General features: G+C 44.0%; 2 protein-coding genes across 3 annotated transcripts; one reads left to right on the top strand and one right to left on the bottom strand.

The window, feature by feature from the left end:
- The first annotated feature begins 1675 nt into the window (after positions 1 to 1675).
- LOC108010408 (probable G-protein coupled receptor B0563.6) lies at positions 1676 to 17084 on the top strand. Of its 2 annotated transcripts, XM_036820144.3 has the most exons (9): positions 1676 to 2118; positions 2231 to 2522; positions 8130 to 8296; positions 8795 to 8960; positions 10154 to 10307; positions 14270 to 14419; positions 14720 to 14813; positions 14879 to 15488; positions 15637 to 17084. In XM_036820144.3, the coding sequence occupies exons 4-9, from the start codon at positions 8817 to 8819 to the stop codon at positions 15748 to 15750; spliced, it is 1266 nt and encodes a 421-aa protein (XP_036676039.1). In that variant the 5' UTR covers positions 1676 to 2118; positions 2231 to 2522; positions 8130 to 8296; positions 8795 to 8816; the 3' UTR covers positions 15751 to 17084. The 2 variants fall into 2 exon arrangements, with proteins under 2 accessions (XP_036676039.1, XP_036676037.1); XM_036820142.3 differs by having other exon boundaries at positions 14879 to 17084.
- A 2103-nt stretch (positions 17085 to 19187) lies between these two features.
- On the bottom strand, positions 19188 to 21545 carry Him (Holes in muscle). The gene is made up of 2 exons (XM_065867431.2): positions 20401 to 21545; positions 19188 to 20059 (listed from the first exon to the last, which is right to left on the bottom strand). The coding sequence occupies exons 1-2, from the start codon at positions 20653 to 20655 to the stop codon at positions 19763 to 19765; spliced, it is 552 nt and encodes a 183-aa protein (XP_065723503.2). The 5' UTR covers positions 20656 to 21545; the 3' UTR covers positions 19188 to 19762.
- Positions 21546 to 21584: the final 39 nt, after the last annotated feature.

The following is a 21584-nucleotide window of genomic DNA, read 5'->3' as shown; positions in this document are numbered from 1 at the left end:
GATTGATTTCAAGCTTAACCTTAGCTAATACATATAAGTAATTGATAAATATAGAATTCAAATCAAAAATTTGTATTCAGCTATGGTTTTCTTAAAAATGCAAAGAGAGACAAACTTAGGAATATCCTGAATTTTAATATATACACACAAAAAAATAGCATCCCAAATATAAGCGCGATTTATTCTTGATATCAGATAGTTTTTTTTTAATGAATGAGCTGTTGAATCAAGAATAAATCATTCTTAAAACCCAAATTATTCGAAAAATATGCTTGATTCAAGAACATTATTCAATAAACTACTCAATACAGTTTTCTTAAAAATGCAAACTTAGGAGCATCCTGAATTTAAACGTATACAGTCCGAAAAAAATGATTTATAAATTTAAGCGCGATTTATTCTTGATTTGAGCTGCTCGTTCTTGAATAAAGAATAAATCATTCTTAAAACCCAAAATATTCGAAAATATCTTGATTCATGAACATCATTCAATAAACAGGGCAAACAAGTAAGATTTTCTCTAAACCTATGTACAATATATTCAAAAGAATAGATTTTCTTGGTGAGCACAAACAAGTGCTAAAAGTTTCTAAAAAATCATACTATCCACCAGATCTAGAATCTCTTCCAACCAAGTGAGCTCTACCTCTGACTGGAATTTTGCTCTTCTTTTGTTGGCCAAAAGGATAGGGTTGTGGCGGTGGAAGGGGAAGGGGAAAATGAGAGGAAAACTGCAGCGAGGTGGCGAACACACACTCGCACAAACAACACACACACACACACACACACACAGTGACAGTGGGGAAAACAGGGTGAAGGACAATGCGTGCATAACGCTTATTGAAATAGTTCTCAAGTGAGTTCGACGCTGGCGTCGACGTCGTCCTCATCGTCAACGTGGGCTTGCCAAATGGGCCGGAAAGGGCTGCCCAAAGGGGCAGGGGCGGTGGCAAGGGGGCTGCGTGCCCCAAAAGGGGGGCTGTGTGCTAACTAGGAGGCTGCCATTTAATGCCCAACCAGAACCGGTTGAGACAGCTGATATTTGCAGGCTGTGCCTGCCTGCAACTGTCTGGGTATTACACGACTGTCTCCCGCACAATCTACCCACTACTTTCTGCCTTCCGCTTTCCACTTTCTCCTGGTGTAGGGTACAGGGTATCTGGTATCTGGTATCTGGCTGCCATTGCCGTGATTGTCAATACGCAATCCGTAATCCGGCGAAGGCTTAGGAAACCGAAAGAAGATAAGCAGCAGCTTACCAGCAGGGCGGCTGCTGCCTTCAGCTGCCAACTTTTCTGGGTGGTGGTGGGTGGTTCTGGCTATGGCTCTGCAGCTGCGGCCAACGCCACCTCGGTGTGGTATTTATATTTGTTTTGATTTCTTGCGCTGCTGGCTGGGCCCCAACCTGGGCCAGATTGTTTGCCCAGCCCCCGGGGTTAAATCACAAAAAAGATAAAGAAAGGAAAGGCAGCAGCTGCAGCTGCAGCAGCGACCATCCTGTTGATCAACCAGCTCCCTGCACTCAAGCAGGGAAATCGCACTCCCCCAATTTCCCCCCTTTTCCGTTGAAAGCAGGGAATTTCGGGGCTTTCAACCGCCTCGTTCAACCAGCGTTCAATGTCTATAAGAGGAGGCGCACAGCCAGTTGCCACTCAGTTGCTCGTGGGCAGTCGAACGGCATGGACGTGTCGCAGCAGCAACACCAGCTGGAGCAGCAGCAACTGGAGCAGCAGCAGTAGTAGCATCAACTGGCCAACGGTCCGCCAACCAGCAGCAACAGATCATACTGCCAATTCTTCAGATTACTTTTTTTTGCATTTTTTTTGCATTTTTTTTTTCATTTTTTTTTTGTTCGTTCGCTGGAGGGCCTGCGAAAGAGCCAAAAATAAACCAAAGTGCGCATACAATTTGAGTGGAGCTGCCTTGAGTGCAGAGTACCGAACTTGTTAGTGGTACCAGTATAAAAAAAAAAATAAAAAAAAAAACTAAAAAGATATAGTGTCGAACAGTGAGTGAGTTCAAATTCAGTTTCAGTTTCAGTCCGAAGGGAAAGGGATTAAAAGGCGCAAAAAACTTTTTGGCGCACAAAAGTAGGCAACAGCAGCGCCAACTTTCTGGGTGAGTGTGTGGGTGCCTGTGTGCCTGTGTGTGTGGGGCCTTAAGCCCTTTGCCAAACTGCAACCGCCGAACGCACTTAAGTGCAGATTTATGTTTCGCCTCTCCCACACAGATCCTTCTCGTCCGGCACCATCCATCTCGTCGCCCACCGAGACACTGCCAATTAAGGTTGCCACAGTCACTGCCAAGAAACTAAGACTCTAGCCAGTAGCGAATAAGTTGCCCAAGAACGACTGCCACTGCCATCAGCAGCAACAACAATAGACCAGCTTTGGCACCACCACCACCACTAGTAAAAAACAAGAGCAATACAGCTGCAACACAAGCAACAACAACGTGTTGCTGCCACAAAACGCAGCAGCCGCAACGAGAGCGTCATCTCTGCCCTTCGCACGCCTCTGCGGGTAAGTTGACATTTCATTTTCATTTTGAGTGCATTTTCCCGCCAACGACAATCCACCGACCACGCCCCCTTGCTCTCCCCCTTTTTGCCGCGCGTCCATGTGTGCGTGTTAGTGCCAGTGTTAGTGTTGGTATTAGTGCTCTTGTGTGTGTTCGTGTCGGGGTCAGCGCGTTATTACAAGTTATGTCCTGTGCCAGCAGCTCGTAGTTCGCAGTTCGCAGTTCGCAGTTCGTAGCTCGCAGATTCAGATTCAGATTCAACAACAATGGCCCTGGGACAGCGACACCCCTCTTCAGTTTCAGTTTCACTTTCAGTTTGAGTTCCAGTTCCAGTCCGAAAGCGAAAGTGAACCCAATCCAAACTGGCGGCTAAAGTCACGTTTGTCGAGTGGCAGCACAACATTATTTAAAGCCAAGTCCCGCCAGTTGAAACTGACAAACTCCGGTTGCCAGAACGAGCTTAAAATGTGTGGGTCAAATGTTAAACGGCCATCAACGGCATCAGCTGGCAGCAGTTAACGGCGGTGCCCCCGGGGGACACTAATCGAAATATGGACTGAGAATGGCCCAGGGACACGGCGAAAAAGGATCAGAGATTTCTCAAATTTCTGGAAAAACTTTTGAAAAGCTTATGGTTAATAAGCATTTGTAAACTTTGTTTTCTTGCCAAGGGTGCCAGCGAAATCACTTAAGTTTACAAACCACTTATAAAAGTGTATAAAAGAATGCAACAATATATTTTCGATCCAAAATAAGTGGTTAAAATCCTTAACGACGTTTTTTTCACTCCCTACTTTTAGACACCCTAATAAGTGGCTTCGAAAGGGTGCCAATAAATTCACTCATTTTAAAACCACTTATATGAGTGTCCAAAAATATGCAACAATATATTTTGGATCCAAAAAAGAATAGATAAAGTCCTTAACGATGTTGTTCCTTAACTTCCTGTTTTTACACACCCTAATAAGTGATTTCGAATAGGTGCCACCGAAATCACTGAAGTTTTCAAGCCACATATAAAGGTGTTTAAAAGTATGCAACAATATATTTTGATCTAGTGCGCAAGACGACTTGTTTCAGTGCCTACTTTTAGACACCCTAATAAGTGAAAGGGAGCCACCGAAATTACTCAAGTTTTAAACCACTTTTAAATGTGTCTAAAAGTATGCAACAATATATTTTCGATCGAAAAAAGAAATGATAAAATCCATAACGACGTTTTTTTACTGCCAACTTGTAGCATCCCCAAAAAGTGATTTCAAAAAATGTGCCACTGAAATCACTCAAGTTTTCAAACCATTTATAAAGGTGTCGAAAAGTAAGCAACAATATATTTTCAATCCAAAAAAAAATTTAAAAAATCCTCAACGAAATTGTTCGTTTACTGCCTACTTTTATACACCCTAATAAGTGATTTCGAATGGGTGCCACCTAAATCACTCAATTTTCAAAACACTAATAAAGGTGTCGAAAAGTATGCAACAATATATTTTCGATCCAAAAAAGAATAGAAAAAATCTTTTATTCACTCCATATTTTTAGACACCGTAACAAGTGATTTCGAAAGGGTGCCAATGAAATCATTCAAGTTTTCAAAAAAGTATGCAACAATATATTTTAACCCAGTGCGCTAGACGACTTTTTTCAATGCCTACTTTTAGACACCCTAATAAGTGATTTCAAAACCTCAGTGTGGCCCTTAATTTTAAATTAAGATTTGAATGATATTAAATAAAAATAAATACATATTTAAATAAATGTATTACCTTAAAACATGAACCTTTAAAAAAAAAAATGTTTGAGACAGTTTTCGAAAAAAGTGAAATCAGCTCATACTTATGCTGTCTTATAAAATATGCACTCCAAGCTCACTTCACTAACGAAAATCAAAGTGAGATAAATTTATATTTAAAGCCGATTTCAAAAATATGCACATCTCACTTCACTAACGCATAACGAAGTGAGATCAACTCATAGTTAAAGCTGATTTCAAAAATATGCACTCCAAGCTCCCTTCGCTAAGGCACTCTAGACTTTCCACACGCCAGGCGTTCACATTAATGTAGACGTGCCCCTAAGATCTTAATAGGGCGTAAGCCCACTAGTTTCTCCCCGTGGATACGCACGCTGGTGACCCGCCAGGACTCTAAGGACACCCCCCACTTTGCATGTTTATCTCGCTGTGGGTGGCAATCCCGGCGGAACGACCATTGCCGTTAAGCAATTTCGATAACTGCCGAGCGACAACGTCAACTGGTCATGCCAATTTATGGCCGAAGTTGCTAGTATGCCGTGCTGAGCTGTGCATACAAATGTAAATTTAAATTGAAAATTAATCGGGCAGCGCAGGCGCCACTCTTTGCCGCTCCTTGCGATAAGTTTTCGATTAAAAACTCGTTTAGCGAGCCATCGGAAAATCGGGAAACCAGGGCCCAGAAGTCCGAGAAGTTTCTGATTCTGATTCTGTTTCGGTTTCAGTTGCCTTGGGGCTTTAATTAAAAGCTTAATTGGAGGGCGGAAAAAATTAAATAAAATGATTGCGTAATTAAAAGCAAACAAAGCCGAAAAAATGCGAGTCGCCAAAAGGTGGTCAGCAAACAGAAGCAGCCATGGCAGCAGCAGGAGCGGCCATGTCCTGCCAGGGAAATTAAAAACTTAATGGTCAGAAAGGACACACATGGGAGGCTGTCAACGCTCAACGCTCAGCGCTCAACGACTTTGGCCAACAGATGGAACAAGTTTATCGTGTGTGTGTGTGTGTGTGCATTTTATGGGGGCAGGGAAGGTGATTAGGAAGCACCACCGACAGATTGGACAACTTTTCCGACGGGAGACGCACAATGGTGCCGAAAGAAACCAACGCAGTCCAAGTCGGCTAAGGTCTGATTTAGAATCGGAATTAGAAACAAAATTGATTTAATAAGATTATCAATCTTGTCTTACAGAATGAGAAAAATGCATTAAATTCGATAGAGATAAGGAATTATAACTTTCAACTTTCGAAAAACATCTAGTATTTCCCATCATTAAACCGAGAGCATTACCTATAGTAATTATTATATACGTTACTCGTAGAGTAAACAGCGTTTCCGTACCTGTTGATCAGGATCACTTGCGGAGTTGATCTAGCCATCTGTCCATCTGTCTGTCCGTACAAATGCTGAGAACTCGAAAACTATAAGAGCTAGAATCCTGGGATTAAGCATGCGGATTCTTGGGCTTCCTACGCAGTACAAGTTTATTTCATTGGACTCTAACGCCCACTCTAACGCCCACAAACGCCCACAACGCTGAATCGGTCTGTCTGGCGTAAATTTTGTAAAAATATAAATGAGATTTTGTTCGTTTTATCAATACCCATATACATACCAAAAATCGTTTAATTCGGACCATTAATTATAAAGTTATAGGCAAATAAAGAAATAGACGATAGGAGGCTTGTTTGTGTGGTGTGCCATCTTGGAAACAGCCGAGTACCTGCATGCATATCTCCATCTCCCGCGCACTCCCATATCTGATTAAAGGGTATGTGATAGTCGAGTCCATCGGCAATATCGTTTTCCCTTGTTGATTTTTTTTAGGGGTAGTTCCCGCACTCAGACCCACTGTCCTTGGCTTTTCCCCCTTCCAGTATTCTGGGAATCTACTTAAACTTTGTCTTGAGTTGATTTCCTTTTACAGTTTGCCCATTCTTGTTGCTGGAAAAACTTAATTTGCCGTCTGTCCGGGTGTGGGTGTCCACACGAGTGTGTGCTCGTCTGTGTATCCTGGCTGCCAGGGCTTGTCCGGCTAGCTTGTCCTGCCTGCTTGTCACCAGGGCCACATCATTTGGTGTGTAAATTAAAGAGCCAGTAGCCCAGAACCGTCCAGAAAATGGAAAAACTGTCCACTCGCACAGGCATATGGCGGGGCACACATGCAAGGATATTCATCTATGTGGCACATCGTTAAGCGCTGCCAGTTTGACTTAATTTGCGTTAAACTTTTTTGTTAAACATATCATTCGCCTGCCAGGCCCGGCCGCAAATATACAAATGGGGGAAATGGGGAAAATTGGGGAAATGGGGGCTGCCCGCCCCAAACACCAAAAGAAAATAACCAAAACGTGAAGCGGGAAATGTAAACAAAGGCATTAATCATGCCAGCACACATGCGGCAGCAGACAGGGATATAGATAGATGGATCGCTGTGGAAAAAAGAGGGAAATCGGGGAAAATCGGGGGAAAACGGGGAAAACCCCTAGCAGGTCCATTAAGCTACGCTTCGGTTTTGGCTTTGCTTTTTTATTCGTGTAGCCATTTTATCTTTTTTTTGGTTGTCCTGCGTTTCGGTGGGAAGATAAACAGGCCAAGTCACTCTCGCATGGCATTTGTCCCCGTTCCCCCTGCACCAGGGCCCCCATGTTTGTTTAAATGACAAACTGCTGTTTGTTAACCGAATAAAATGAAAAAGCCAAGCAAAAACTACACACAGCCAGCCAGAAAGGGAAACGTAAAATGTAAAACAAATCCCTGGCAGGGGGGGGGGAGGTGGTTTGGCAGGACCCGCCCACCAAACCGAACCCAAACGAATCCAGACGAGCCGAACCGATCCAAACCGATCCGGGCTTCTATTTATTCGCCAGGCAAACTAAACCGCAATAACTGTAAGTGCTCGGCAAACAGCAGCGACGAAGAGCTCGAAAACCAAAAACTAACAAGCGACAGTTGACAGTCGACGCCCCAGCACCACCCTAAGCCACCCTAAACCACCCCAAGAACCACCCTGAACCACCCCGAACCACTGAGCAACCAGCGAGGCAGTCGTGTGTGTCGGACAGGTCTGGCGAATTATTATGATAATCGCAGGCATAAATTATGCCAGGATCCAGGACTCGGACCGAGGTGGGGAAACAAACAGACGCACACGGAATCCGCATCCCGGATACCGGATCCTGGACTCAATGCAGGTGTCGTACAGTGAGCACTCTCGCCGGCAACCGCAATCCCCCAGTCGCTCTTGCTTTCGATGGCTTTTATGTGGTGCCTTGGGGAAATTAAGTTTGTGTCATGTTTGTGTCACCGCACAAAGCTCTAAGCAAGGTGTTCCGAGTGCTATGCCAAGCCATGCTTTCCCCAGCGCGGCCACAGTGCGTATGCGTGATATGCAAATGTCGTCAGCCGCAAAGAGTGCTGCATACTTTCGGGCAGCTGCAGGCCACGCTTTTTGCCATTTCACCATTTCACCATTTTGACACACGGCTACCCCGACACACAAAACCATTAGCCCTTAAAGCCCGGCACACTCAGCTCCGGCATTCTTTTTTTATAATTCCTACCCCCGACATTTCCGCTCGTTGGCCACGCTCGGGGGCAATTTATCAAATATCTTATACGAATTTCTGCTGCCTGTCAACGTTGATTTTAGCGCTTAGCCGGGCGCCACCCCTTGCCTCTGTGTGGGAGTGGCAACAAATAAAGCACACCTGTTGCCGCAGCCCACACGTCAATAATAATGTGAGACACCGCCACCTCCATCGCGTCCTGAGTGTCCTGTCGCATAATAAAACACCCACGTGACGGGGACAAAAGTTCGACAGACAGCCAAGTAACAGTCTTTCTCCATCCCAGGTCTCCCCAACAGAAGATGCAGCTTGCCAGGACTGCCAGGATCGAAACCAATTCTGCCCGGGCGTGTCACCGGCAACGATTCTATGAACCCAATGCCGAAGTACGCTGGCAGCACTCCGAGCACTAAACCGGCTTAGTGGAGCCACTACTACCCCGGATCCGAACAGGTAAGGCCTCCAGATGCGATTCATATATATATAGGTCTATAAATACCATTCCCCGCAATATCCCCCTACCCCTCCAGGGTCCCCTCATTCAGTACCATTCATTGCCAACTTATTTACGGGCCGCAATTATTTCCAGCATTTTATTTTTACGTCTCTCTGGCAGTTGCTTTTCAATTTTTCGTTGATTTGTTTGTGCTGCGCGTCGGCAATCAAAGTCGCAATTGTTCCGCCAACTGGCAGTCCGCCCCTTATCGCTGGTGTTTGTTAGTGTGAGTGCTTTGTTTTTATCGCACTGTGTACAAGTGAACGCTTCCGTTTCCGCTGGTCGCGTCACAGTCGGCTCGGTTTGGCTTGCTTCTCCCTATTTAAATTACTTGGCAATCGGAGGGAGGCATTCCAAAGCCATTCATTCATGAGCCCGGACTATTTTTACACGCAATTTCTCAGGGGGTGCGGGTGCTCTGCGCTTTACTTACACAAATTAAACTCGATTCGCAGCGGAGGTATCATCGGAGGAACTATGATAACGAGACTCTATAACACCGAAGAGGATCCCGCCTACTGCTCGTTCATCTGGGGCTCCAATCTGACCAGCAGCGCCGAGGTCCTGGCCGCCAATGCCACGTCCGTCTTTAGCAGCGACCTGCGGGACGACTTCTATCGGGTAAGTGTGAGTGCGTCCTGGCCATTGAGCAGTGGCGATTCTAGTCGGTTGATTTCTGGTCCTTCTGGTCCTTGTTTCTCGGCCATCTCGCACCTTGGGCCAGTTAGTTGGCCCAGGTCCTGCGTGGCCTTCGAACGATGCCTGCTGCGCAGAAAAACTGTTGCCTACTTTCGGGCGCCACGGGAAATGTTTTTCACAAATGTTTTGCAGCCAAACAGCAGGGCCATCGAAAGGGGCAAAATCGGGGAATTGCTCATTTCAGGGCACAGCAGGCTCAGTTGCAAGGCCTCCGTATCTTGGATACACCCAGTTGCCAGGTTCCCTTAACTCTTTAAAATCTAGCTGGCCCTTGGTAAACAAGACCAAGATTAGAACGAGATGTTTTTTCATTTTGACTTAGCTTTTAAAACTTTGTAAACAAAATGTTACGGAAATCAAAAGTCTGTATCCTTGATTGTTGGCTTTAGGACCAAGAAATGGGTTTCTCAAGGCGCATTTAAGAAAAACAAAAGGTTAAGCCGAACTATATTGGTACTTTTTTTTAAATTTATCAGTCAAAATATATTCTTCTAATAAAACGTGAGGTAATGTAGAAATAAAAAATTTAGGCTTGGGACATTTTAAAAATGTTTTAAATATTTGTTATTTAGTTGTTGTCTGAACAAGCTTCTGAAGGTACAAACAGTCCTTATCAAAACATATTCAACATGCAACAGAGTTGTTTTATTTATTGCTATTTAGCACAGATTTCCCCATTTAAGTTTCATAAACTAGAACAAAAGAAAGGGCATTTTCATATCGGCTTCAGAGGGCCAGGAGCCTTGTACCTTGCTAAAAAAAAAGCCCCAGCTTTCTGACTGACAACCGAAAGCTGCTTTGTTCGCAACTCTGGCTCAAGGCGATGCAAACATGAAAAACAAAAGGCGGCAAAGGGTGGCAAAAGGGGGAACATGTGGCAGCAAAGGAGCAAGGAAGCAGGAGGGGCTTAGGAATGGGGCATGTGAGGCATGTGGGGAATGCGTGTGTGCATAAAAAGTCACAAAATAAAAGTGTCAAGTTGACTATTGAATTTTTATCTGCGGCAGCCCATCGGAGAGCCAACAAAGCAGGCGAAGCCACAAAGAGATGATTTACGAGCTGCCGTCCTGTTTCCCACACTTACACTTACACCCACTTGTTTACTATCCTTGCAGGATGTGGAGGACCCGCGGACCGAATCGCTGAGGGAGTACTGCTACGGCCTGGTGCTGCCCATCATCTGCGCCATGGGCATCATCGGCAACGTGCTCAACCTGATTGTGCTCACCAGGCGCAACATGCGTGGCACCGCCTACATCTACATGAGGGGTAAGCACACATATGTGCCACACGGCACCTCCTCCGAGGAGTCCTTGACCACACACACATTTCCAAAGCCCAACCAGCAGGCAAGTTCCCAGGGCCAAAAGACCGAACTCACTGCCATATCCATTTCGGCAGGCGGAATCCCAATTAATCGACAACCGCATGCAAGCCAGTATTCAACTATTTGAGCCACTAATGTGAATTCCCAGGGCCATAGGTCTGCTAATATGACGGTTATGGAAATCCAAGGTATGCCCAATTACCTTAGACTACCATTCAGCCTCTGGTTCTGGCATCCACAAGGCCCCCTTAATTTTTGGGCCTGTTGATTAGGAACACCTCCCATCATAATCAGTATTTTCCCTGCTCATTTACACAAAATAATGAGGTTAAGGGGTGAACTCCTTTGATAAAATTGATAACATTTTTGTTTGGTAACTTCCATTGAATTCAAAAATGCAAGCCAGTAATCAACTATTTGAGCCACTAATGTGAATGCCTAGGGCCAGAGGTCAGCTAATATGACGGTTATGGAAATCCATGGCATGCCCAATTACCTGAGACTACCATCCAGATTGAACAGCCTCTGATTCTGGTGGCCACAAGGCCCCCTTTTATTTTTAGGCCTGTTGATTAGGAACACCTCCCATCATAATCAGTATTTTCCCTGCACATTTACACAAAATAATGAGGTTAAGGGATGAACTCCTTTGATAAAATTGATACAATTTTTGTTTGGTAACTCCCATTGAATTCAAAAATGTCAGATATTAACTTACATAAAGCTAATGAATTTTTGAATCTGCAAATATTTCGAATATTAACTTACAGCAGCTCATTAGGCTACAGAGCACTGGTGGTTAGAATTGATTTGTGGAAGCGCGGCCAATGTGGAACCGACGAGCAATTGCAATTTTCATCAACAATATCTTTTGCACATTTTCCCAATTAACAATTCAATTAGTGCAAATGGAAGGGTCCTTTGAAACATGCGTGGCTGGGCCTATTGGTTTTGTTTTTCATCCAATTAGGCGAAATTTTTGGTTGGCCCACGGAGTGGGGAATTTTCAAATGCGAACAGTATCCCTTTCAAATAATTGTTAGCCCGAAAGAAATGTCCAATGACAAAGCACATGTGCATTGACTTGCGACGCAGTGATTAGTGAATTTACGGCTTCCTCGCTGAGCTTTTTCATCAAATGCTAGGAGTATCCATTTCTAATTTGTGTGGGTATTGACTAAAAATGCAGCATATTCCCATTGTTCACCGGAGTTCCACCACAGTAGCGCCTAATGAATCCGCCATGGAGCTCTTACTCTACATGCGATTAGGAGGTCTTCTCCTCTGGCAGAATTATTTTTTGTCTTTGCAGCACAGCAAGCCTAAATACCATGTTCATTTCCCATTTGGAGTATGATTTGCGATAGCCCATATTGGATTTCTGGCCCAGGGACACACTCGTACGTCTTCGCCCACGCAAACATTGAATTTCCTCAGCCTCATTGGCATTCCGGGCGGGGTGGAGTTTGATCTGTGGATGGCAGGGAATCGGGCTCGACTCTTGACTGATTGCCAAATTGAGTTTCGCTTTAGAACATATGTATTCCTTACTCCGTACTCGCCAATCCCAGTCCCCCCCATTGCCGCATTGGGCCATTGTGTGCCAGAATTTATTCATTAACCCCGACGATTTCTGGCGAAATTGAAGCTGCCACAATGCGGCTAATGTATGCGCACCGACGTGTGCCTGTGCAGCTTCATTGAAAGTTATTTCATTAGATGAGACCGGTTAACCCGTGAAAATTTATGCAGAGCCCCTAAGTCTGCCCCGGACCACGCCCATCCTCCAACTTTCTGCTGTATTAGACAGCTTGTCAACTCTATTAGACACTCGTTTGCTTTATGGCGCTTTAATTGATTAATGAGCTCCACTTCCGGTCCCACTTTTCGGGCGGGAGAAAAGGCAACTTTGTCAACGCCGCCACTTGCTGGTAATTTTTAGCTCGACTATCAGTCATTGTGAGCCCAGCCCCACCGAAAAAAGGCAGCGAGCAAGGACAACAAAAGCAGGCGACTCACTTTACTTGTCAAGGGAGAATACTGGCAAGACGAGTCGTAGGATACCCTACAAAAAGTGAATTGTAGGGACCAGTTTGACATTGGAAAATTTATTAAGTATTATTTCGAACAGTGAACGATGTGACTTTGACATTAGGGAGTGCCATTTCTGGGATCTCCTTTCTTTGAAAGCTCTCTAACATCGAGGCAGCCATTTTTAAAACTCTCCGAAATAAAAATAGAGAGCAACAAGCAATATGGCGTATCTAGAAAGAAGTAATACTGAACTTCATAAGACCATAATATCCTAAAAACTTGTATATCTGTGTGGGCTAGATTGGTTGTTTTACCTGGCTGAGCCCGAAGGATGCAAATTCCTCGATCTAACTGTATTCAGACCTGAAGCATTGTTTTTATGGATTTCCGCTTTGAACTTTGCTATCATTTTCGAATCAGGATAAGAACTACCTCAAGGCTCGTGCCCAATTACCGCCCTTCTAAGCCCCCGACTTTATGACCTGCCATGGGCCAAAAGTGTGTGGCCGATCTGACTGCGATTTTAGTACCCCATAAAAGGGTATATAGGCCAAGGGAGGCTCGGGGGAAAGGGCCCTGCAAGATGCGAAAATAAAATGTAAAATGCTTCAAATGTAATACGCATGCTATGGCAGCATAATTGATTGCCCTTTCGACTGCCTTCAGTCGGGTGAAGTGCAGAAGTAGGGTCCTTCGAAAAGGACTGGGGTCCTTGGGAGCAGAAGGAGAACCAGAAGGAGAAATGCAAAGCGAGACCCTTTGGCTGGTGACTCTGGCTGAAATATCACCAGCCTCCTCGGCTTTGCTCAAGTGGCAGTAAATAAAAGTTGTGAAGAGCCTCGCCGGCATGAGTAATAATGACCGAAATCAGAGCGCCACCCAACACGCTGCTCATTTTATTAAAATAACAAAAATATTTTGCTGCTCGCAGCCTTTTTACGATGCCAACCGACTGGCGGCCCATTTGTTATTTGGCGGTCATTGCCACCAAATGGTGTCCCCTCGCTGCTCCTCGTCCTTTCCTCCGGGGGGCTCCTCGTGTGTGTTTTGACCAAAGTTATGCAGCTGGGGATGGGCAAAAATGTTTTATTGCCAACCGGGGAATGCCAAAGTGGCAACAGGCCCCGGGGACACGCCGGGGAGATCCCCGATCTCAGCTGTTTAAATAAATTTCACAAGGATCTCGTCCAAAGGCCACTCCATCACCGGTCCGGCGGTCCGGCAATCCGAAAAGTCAGTCCTCAAAAGGAAATTCCACTGCCGACAAGGCAGGCACCAGAGATTTTCGCGTGGAAGGGGCTGGTCGAGTGGCGGTGAAGGGCTGTTGGACAGGACACTTGTCAGGCTTGGGGCAAACAAAACTGACATTTATATTGATGTGTCCCTGTACCCAATTAGATGCCCATCATTATGGGGGCCAGCCGGTGGCCTCCCCCCGTTTTCGGGGAAGTCATACATCGAACATTAGGCCCTGTGTGCACAGCAATTTGGCGGGAAGCAGCAGGGCAGCAGGCCGCACATGATATTAGTAATAATGTAATTATATGGTCATAAACAAAATAATAAATCAATAAACAACACACAAGCGCACGCACAAGGGAAAAAGTTATCAACAAAAAAGAAAAAGAGGGGGAAAACAGGAGGCAGCGCTGAGGAAGTCAAGAAAAGGGAACCGGAAAGCAAAGCCATTCATTTGGGCTGCGACTCAAGTGAGCGGGAGTGTGTGTGTGTGTGTGCCAGGACTTCCTGTTGCCACATGGAGGGCGGAAACGGCGCCATAATTATGCCATAAACCCAGCCATAAAGGACATTTTTATAGATTTGCCCGAGTTAATCCCTTTGTTGTTCTACTCCCCCTCATCCCTTTCAGCCTACTCCACCGCCGCCCTTTTGGCCATCGTGTTCGCCATCCCCTTCGGCATCCGCATGCTGGTGCACAAGGATCGAGGCCAGTGGGAGGAGTTTGGGCCCGCCTTCTACACCGCCCACTTGGAGCTTTATTTGGGCAACGGCTGTTTGGGTGAGTCTCGTCTCGGATGTAGGATTTGCAACAGGGAGAGCTTTCACAGGGCGAAGCTCTGGCTCTCTTAGAAAGCTTGAAGGTTGGACCCAGCTTTAAGTTCAACGAGTTTTATACTAAGTAGAAACAAAGGGGTTCCAAAATTACATAGAATTTTAGAATTATCCATGATATCTAATGTTTTAAGCAAATTGGTTGATGTATTCAGATCTAATTACTTAAATAACATGTTTGGGCTTACCCTGATTTAATATTGACCCTTGCTTTCCACCCTAACCCCACCTTTTCCGGGGCTGCCAGGCGTCGGCGTAATGATGTTACTAGTACTGACCATCGAGCGTTACGTGTCCGTGTGCCACCCCGGATTCGCTCGACCGGTGATGGGACCACCTGGGTAAGCATGCCTTCAGTGCCCGAAACCCCCCCTACTCAACTCCATTTTCCCCCCCATCCCGATAGCGTTGTGGTCTTCCTCACCTGCTTGGCCACGGTGATCGTCTACCTACCGAGCATCTTCCGCGGCGAACTGATCAAGTGCATCTTCGGCTCGAGCGACGTCTATGTGTACTTGCGACGCGACAATACGATCTACCAGCAGACCATCTTCTACCGCGTCTACAAGATCATGCTCGAGGTGATCTTCAAGCTGGTGCCCACTCTGGTGATCGGGGGCCTCAACATGCGCATCATGATGGTCTACAGGCGGACCTGCGAGCGCCGCAGGCAGATGGTATTGAGCCGCCCACACGCCCACGGATATATGAAGGACGACGATCCTCGCAAGTTCGCCGAGGAGCGGCGATTGTTCCTGCTGCTCGGCAGCACCTCGATCTTGTTCCTCGTCTGCGTCTCGCCCATGGCCATTCTCCACATGACGATCGCCTCGGAGGTCTACCCGAGCTTCCCGTTCCAGGTGTTCCGGGCCAGCGCCAATCTGCTGGAGCTGATCAACTACTCGCTGACCTTCTACATCTACTGCCTGTTCAGCGAGGACTTCCGCAACACCCTGGTGCGGACCATCAAGTGGCCCTGGCTCAAGGGCAAGTTCTGCCACCAGGCCGAGCACGAGGTGAGTGGCAGTCCACCGGCCACCGCCGGGACTGTAGCAGTAGCCGGAATCGGAATCGGACCCGGAACCGGAAACGGACCGGGAACATCAAGCCGAACTAAATCTAATTTTCATCCGGCAATACCGGCGCTGACTCTCACCCCCGCAGAACCCGAGGACCGCCCCCGGCTTGCCAATGGCGTGCTTCACTAAGGTGGACAAGGGCCATCAGAAGCACCATATTACCACCACCTCGGGCCTGGGACGATCGAGTAGCATTTAGCCAACGCCCAACACCCACCAACACCACCACCACAACTACCCATCCGCTACTCGAGACCCTACTTCCGAACTCCGAGAACCCTCCCAGCCCAGAGTAACCCCAACACCATCCACTAACATCAATTCCCCCCAGGTCGCCGAGGTGTGAATACCCTTTTTCTGCTCTCGCTTAAGATCCTGCGACTCTCGATGTGTTTAGATTACGTTAAACGATAAACGATTAGCGATAAACGAAAAAATAACCATAAAAGATATCCAGCGCCACGCATTGCGTATATAAGTGTCTGTGTATGTGTGTGTTCCTTAAAAGTATATATAACTACATATATATGAATAAATTTTTTTTGGTAGCACTAGGATTAGGGATAAATTCAACTTAATCGAAAACGCATCAATAATCGGCAGAAAAAGTAAGCGATAGCAGGAGTTCAACCATCGATAGGTAAAATCAGTTCGATTACTGGAAAGCTGGCCACTTGAGCCAAGGAGAACCAAGAAATAGCTTGAAGGATTTGTATGTCGCAGGATCAGGATCCTTAAACACAGTTAGAGATGCAGGTATGAAGATATCGTAAATGGATAGCTTGCCATCCGAAAATGAAGGAGCTCGTATACATTAGTTTTAGCAAATTTTCACAGACAAAATCATACACAGAAACAGAACATCTACAGAACATCAACAGACAGACATATAGACAGACAAGACGAACACACAACGAGAGAGAGCTAGACGTCGATGATATACAGACATACAATACTTATATACACTTGCATATTTCTATATGTGAATGATATTTATGTAAACGACGTATTTATGTATACACGCGTAACTTTAAGCGAATATATTTATATATGCATATATGTATCTATTGATTATAGCATTTAAGTGTGCGCAAGAGGAACCCTGATTCCAACCCGGCCCCAGATTCAGATCCAGATCAAGATCCCAATCGAGGTCTAGATCCATCTGGCATCCTGATGAGCCCTTTCGTCTGACGAAACTGTATTGATTGTTGCGTGTGTTGAGATTGAATTGTTAAGTTAATTAATTGTAGTCGCACTACTTATAGTTCTACTTTTAATTCTAGTTTTAATTCGAGGACTAAGTTATCTAGGTATCTAGAGTAATCGACGCGATTTGAGATTCCCCCGTCCTTGGTTGTCAGTCTGAAGGGGAAGTCCCCTCCCCCGAACTCAAGCCGAAGGAACCCCTGCCCTCTGACCCCTTGCAGCACGCGAAGCTATCTTAACTAAATGTGTGTACCTAGTATTAAAACAAAGCAAAGCAACCGAAACTTTTCAGTGATGTCTATTTACCCGCGCAACGAGAAGAGTCAGGAGTAGGTGCTTCGCAACCCAACGGCCAAGCTATGGATTGCATTGCATTAAATCTTCAAATATCTAAATGTTTATCTTACTGAAGATGGATTAGGAGTAGCGATATTCCAGGCGGTATGGTTATAACGAGTAGCGGTGTAGGTCTATTTTTCGAAATTCGAGAGGAGTTTCAAGAGAGCATGTAGCTTACATTGGCAGCGATTTTAGTGAATATAACCCGGGACAAATTCTGAAAGTATATCGGAGCGATATATTGGATAAGCTTACGTGTTGAGATCCTCCTCGAAAAATTCAACGCAATTTTAAGAAATTCCTTATGATAATGATTACGGTTTCATGATCTATGAAATGTTTTATGAGTTGTGTACCCTTGCAGAGGGTATAATGATTGCAGTCAGAAGTTTGCAACGCAGTGAAGGAGACGTTTCGACCCCATAAAATATATATATTATTGATCAGCATTACTAAACGAGTCGATCTAGCCATGTCCGTCTGTGCGTTTCTACGCGAACTAGTTTTTCAGTTTTAATAATAATGAAAATAACTTCTTCTTATTATAGCTTCAGTTTTTTTTTTACATATTATGTTCTAATCTTAGAAACATAGAATATTCGAAAAAATAATGAAAACAACCTCTTTTAATTGTAGCTTCAGTTTTTTTAAACATATTTTGTTCTAATCTTGGAAACATCATTTTTTATGATTTCAAAATTTCAAATTAAACTTTTAAAAAATCAGGCGACTAAATCATAAAGCTGCCATAGGAACAATCGGATAAAAAATGGAAAACTAATAGGAAAATAATTATATTTCATTATTTTTTATCATATTCTCTTCTACTCCAGTAACTTCTTTTAATTATAGCTTCAGTTTTTTTACATATTCTGTTCTAATCTTGGAAACATCATTTTTTATGATTTCAAAATTTCAAATTAAGCTTTTAAAAAATCAGACGACTAAATCATAAAGCTGCCATAGGAACAATCGGATAAAAAATGGAAAACTAATAGGAAAATAATTATATTTCATTATTTTTTATCATATTCTCGTCTATTTCAGTAACTTTTTTTAATTATAGCTTCAGTTTTTTTACATACTATGTTCTAATCTTAGAAACATCATTTTTTATGATTTCAAAATTTCATCATCAATCATATAACTGCCATGAAAATAATTATTTTTCATTATTTTTGATCATATTCTCTTCTACTCCAGTAACTTATTTTAATTATAGCTTCACTTATTTTTACATATTCTGTTCTAGTCTTAGAAACATCATATTTTATGATTTCGAAATTTTATTTTAAACTTTTAAAAAATAGGACTACAAAATCATATAACTGCCATAGCAACAATAGGATAACAAATGGAAACGAATAGGAAAATAATTATACTTCGTTATTACTGATAATATTCTCTTTTACTCCAATAGCATTTTTTCATTACTTCATAATTACAAAATAAATTTCATAAAAATCGGAATACTTTATCATATAGCGTCATACAAAAGATCGCCAAATTAATGCCAAAATATACAATACAACATATACGCTATAAAATTGAAATGTAAAATTATCTTTATATTTCTGAAATTTTTTTTTATTTTCTAAAAGTTGGAAAGCTCTGTATATATACTGCTCCCATAGGTACTACCTGCTAGGGTATATAAAATTCGGCTTGCCGAAGCTAGTTTCCTTTCTTGTTGTTGGTGTTTTTAAGTATTCCATTTTAGTCACTTCTTCGGAAAATGTTATACAAAATTGTTAAGTTTTTTTCAAAATAGATAGGTTAAAGAAAACTTGATAAAGCTTATTAAAGATGAGGGTTTCCGAATATATACCATATTTTCAAATATGTTAAATAGTTTTAAAATATATTGCATTGCAATCTCAAACAGTATCCAAAAAAGTATATATCTGTTATATTTTAAACAAATGGTAAATTATGAATTTACAAAATTTGAATTTAAAATAGTAATAATTTTTTCAAGGACCTACATGAGCCGTTACAAAAAAAGTTACATACTCGTCGGGAGGCAAAGAATATCCCTGCATTTGGAAGCTACACAAGGTGAATAATCACATTGAATGGAATTAGATCTTTTTGTTTTCGTTTTCCAGAGCTCAGCTCAAAGCCAAGAGAGAAATTAATATTTAGGAAAGTAGATGAACGAATTGAAAAAAGTGAAATGTCAGGCAACTTGAGGCATTTAGGACACCAGAAACCCGGAAATCAGAACAGGCAGCACGAAGGCAAATTAAGAATATCCAAAAATAGAGTCAGAGCAGCGTGAACGAAAGCAGATGGAGTTTAAACGAATAAACCATTCAATACATTGCATAACTTACCATTAACAGCATTCAAATATTCCATACGAAAAGAATTTTAATTGGTGTCAAAGTTAAATGAATAAAAAATTTTGAGGCATGCCAATGGAGACTTTCATTTTGGTCGACGCGGGTTAATGGGTAAAAGAAAATAATTATGTCCAAAAAAATCTTTATTAGTAAACTATAGTTAACAGCAAAAAAAAAAGTTGGTTTGCAGAGGCGTGGGAAAATGGAAGAGCAGCGCGATCATCACACAGCAGCAGGAATAATACCGAATGCATCCTTACAGCTAACCCTTAGACTAGTCTCAGTTCCCGGATCTCTCTCCGTCCTCTGGGAGGTCCCCTACCACGGTCGCCACACCACCAGTCGCTGCTGCACCAGCTCCGCCAGCTGGCGCTGCCTCTGCCGCTTTCTCTCGAAGATCTGGTGGCGAATCTTCTGCAGGATGCTATCACGTGGTGCCGGCCCAGCTGAACTCGTGGATGTGGCAGACGAGGATTGATGATGCAGCTGCTCGATGAACTCCAGGTCCATCTCGTGGGGCGGCGGTGGAAAGTGCTCCTTCTCCGGCTCCTGATCCTGGTCCTGATCCCGATCTGCAGCCAGATCGCACTGGTATTGCAGCTTGAAACGTTGGCGCTGGGGGGAAAAGAAATATAATATTCATATTAAAAAATCGTACTTATTTCTTCAGTGCGCATTTTGCTCTTATATCATCTCATCTCAATGCGAACCATTATTATTATTTTATTAAACATTTTCTGAAAATGATATGCAATCCATCTCAAAGTTCTCTGCCGAGTTCTATCATACACAATTTGAATGTTCTTTTTTCCAAGTTTATTAATGAAATTAGTTTAGTTTCGAACTGATTCAGTTCAATTTTTTCTGATACCATTTTCTTGTAAGATCAAATCAATCTATAAGTGTCTTTTAAAAACCGATCCCTGGTCAACTCCAATTAAAATCTCGGTGCTCACCTTCTTTCGTGCCGCATTCTCGGCCAGGAATCGGCAGAGCTGCTGCAGCTGCTGCTCGGCCAGCTCCTCCTTGTCCTTCGCGATGTGATCCGGATCTGGGTCCTGGTCCTGCTCCTGCTCCCGCACCAGGTGATCCTCCAGGCGGCGCTGCTGCTGGCGCTGCTTGATGGCCGCCTGCACCTTGCACCGGGTGGCCGAGCTCAGGCTGAGATCCATGCTGCGTTGCTGCTTCAGTATCTTGTAGATGACGCCCATCGAGGTTGGTGGCTCTGTAGTGGGTCCTGCAATATCACCGACGTATATGTGTATCCCCGATATTCGAGCGCGTCGAGCGGCGGCCAAAGACTGTCCCGAACCGCTCGCCTATCACGGGTTTATATGTGCCCTCTCCGGTTTGTTTGGAGACCGACTCTCCGAAAGATTAAAAATAAAACATAACTCGTGGGCCCATGTGTTACTGGTTGCCGTTTTCTTTTTTCCGCCTTCAGATCGCTGGTGCCGCACATTGCGCGCCAAACTCGAAACTCCGATTTCGACTCCAACTGCAGCCCGCTTTATGGGACATTGCTCAAGTGGAGTCGGTTCTATTTTCTGCTCTCATTACAATGCCTTTTAGCAGCGCAGCACACAACACATGTGGCAGCACCAGCGCCGCACAATCGCCCCAAAAATAGACTCTCTACCACAGCTGCAACACTTTCGCTGCACCGACCGCTGCAACATGCAACATCCAGCGGCGGCATCGGCGCATGTGGCCGTCGCACAGTCAAAGTCCCATTCCCATTTCCATCTCCATCTCCTTCTCCTTCCCCATCTCCATCTCCAAATTCAAAATCCGGGTCCTGCTCCTTCTCCTCCATCATATCCATTCCAAAAACTCGAACCGAATTTTTTCGTAGCAATCCGCTGCGAGAAACCGCATGTTTTGGCGCCTGTTTTCGATTTGACAGGGTAGCTTGGGTATGCTTTTTATACCTTTTCGTAACTGGTATTATAGTTATGTTGATATCATGACAGTATTTTATAAATATAATGTTATTTTCGTCGCTTACTCTGCTTAACTGCAGGAATAATAACTATTATTTCATCACCGACTGTGTCTTAAATCCAAAATGGTACCTATTAACATTGAAATCTTAAAGATCGCTTAGGCATAAACGAAGACCATCTGACAACAAAAATTA

Source organism: Drosophila suzukii, chromosome X, assembly GCF_043229965.1.
Source record: "Drosophila suzukii chromosome X, CBGP_Dsuzu_IsoJpt1.0, whole genome shotgun sequence".
In the NCBI taxonomy this organism is placed as follows: Eukaryota; Metazoa; Arthropoda; class Insecta; order Diptera; family Drosophilidae; genus Drosophila; species Drosophila suzukii.
Note: the sequence above shows the minus strand (reverse complement) of the source record. Positions and strands in the feature narration are given on the sequence as shown.

What these genes read in the sequence shown, in the direction of transcription:
- LOC108010408 (XM_036820142.3), top strand. Translation starts at nt 8,817, where the DNA reads ATGATAACGAGACTCTATAACACCGAAGAGGATCCCGCCTACTGCTCG. An exon ending in TGCGGGACGACTTCTATCGG is followed by an intron (nt 8,961 to 10,153) that starts GTAAGTGTGAGT and finishes CTATCCTTGCAG; the next exon opens with GATGTGGAGGACCCGCGGAC. An exon ending in TTTGGGCAACGGCTGTTTGG is followed by an intron (nt 14,420 to 14,719) that starts GTGAGTCTCGTC and finishes CGGGGCTGCCAG; the next exon opens with GCGTCGGCGTAATGATGTTA.
- Him (XM_065867431.2), bottom strand. Translation starts at nt 20,655, where the DNA reads ATGGGCGTCATCTACAAGATACTGAAGCAGCAACGCAGCATGGATCTC. An exon ending in AGAATGCGGCACGAAAGAAG is followed by an intron (nt 20,060 to 20,400) that starts GTGAGCACCGAG and finishes TTTTCCCCCCAG; the next exon opens with CGCCAACGTTTCAAGCTGCA.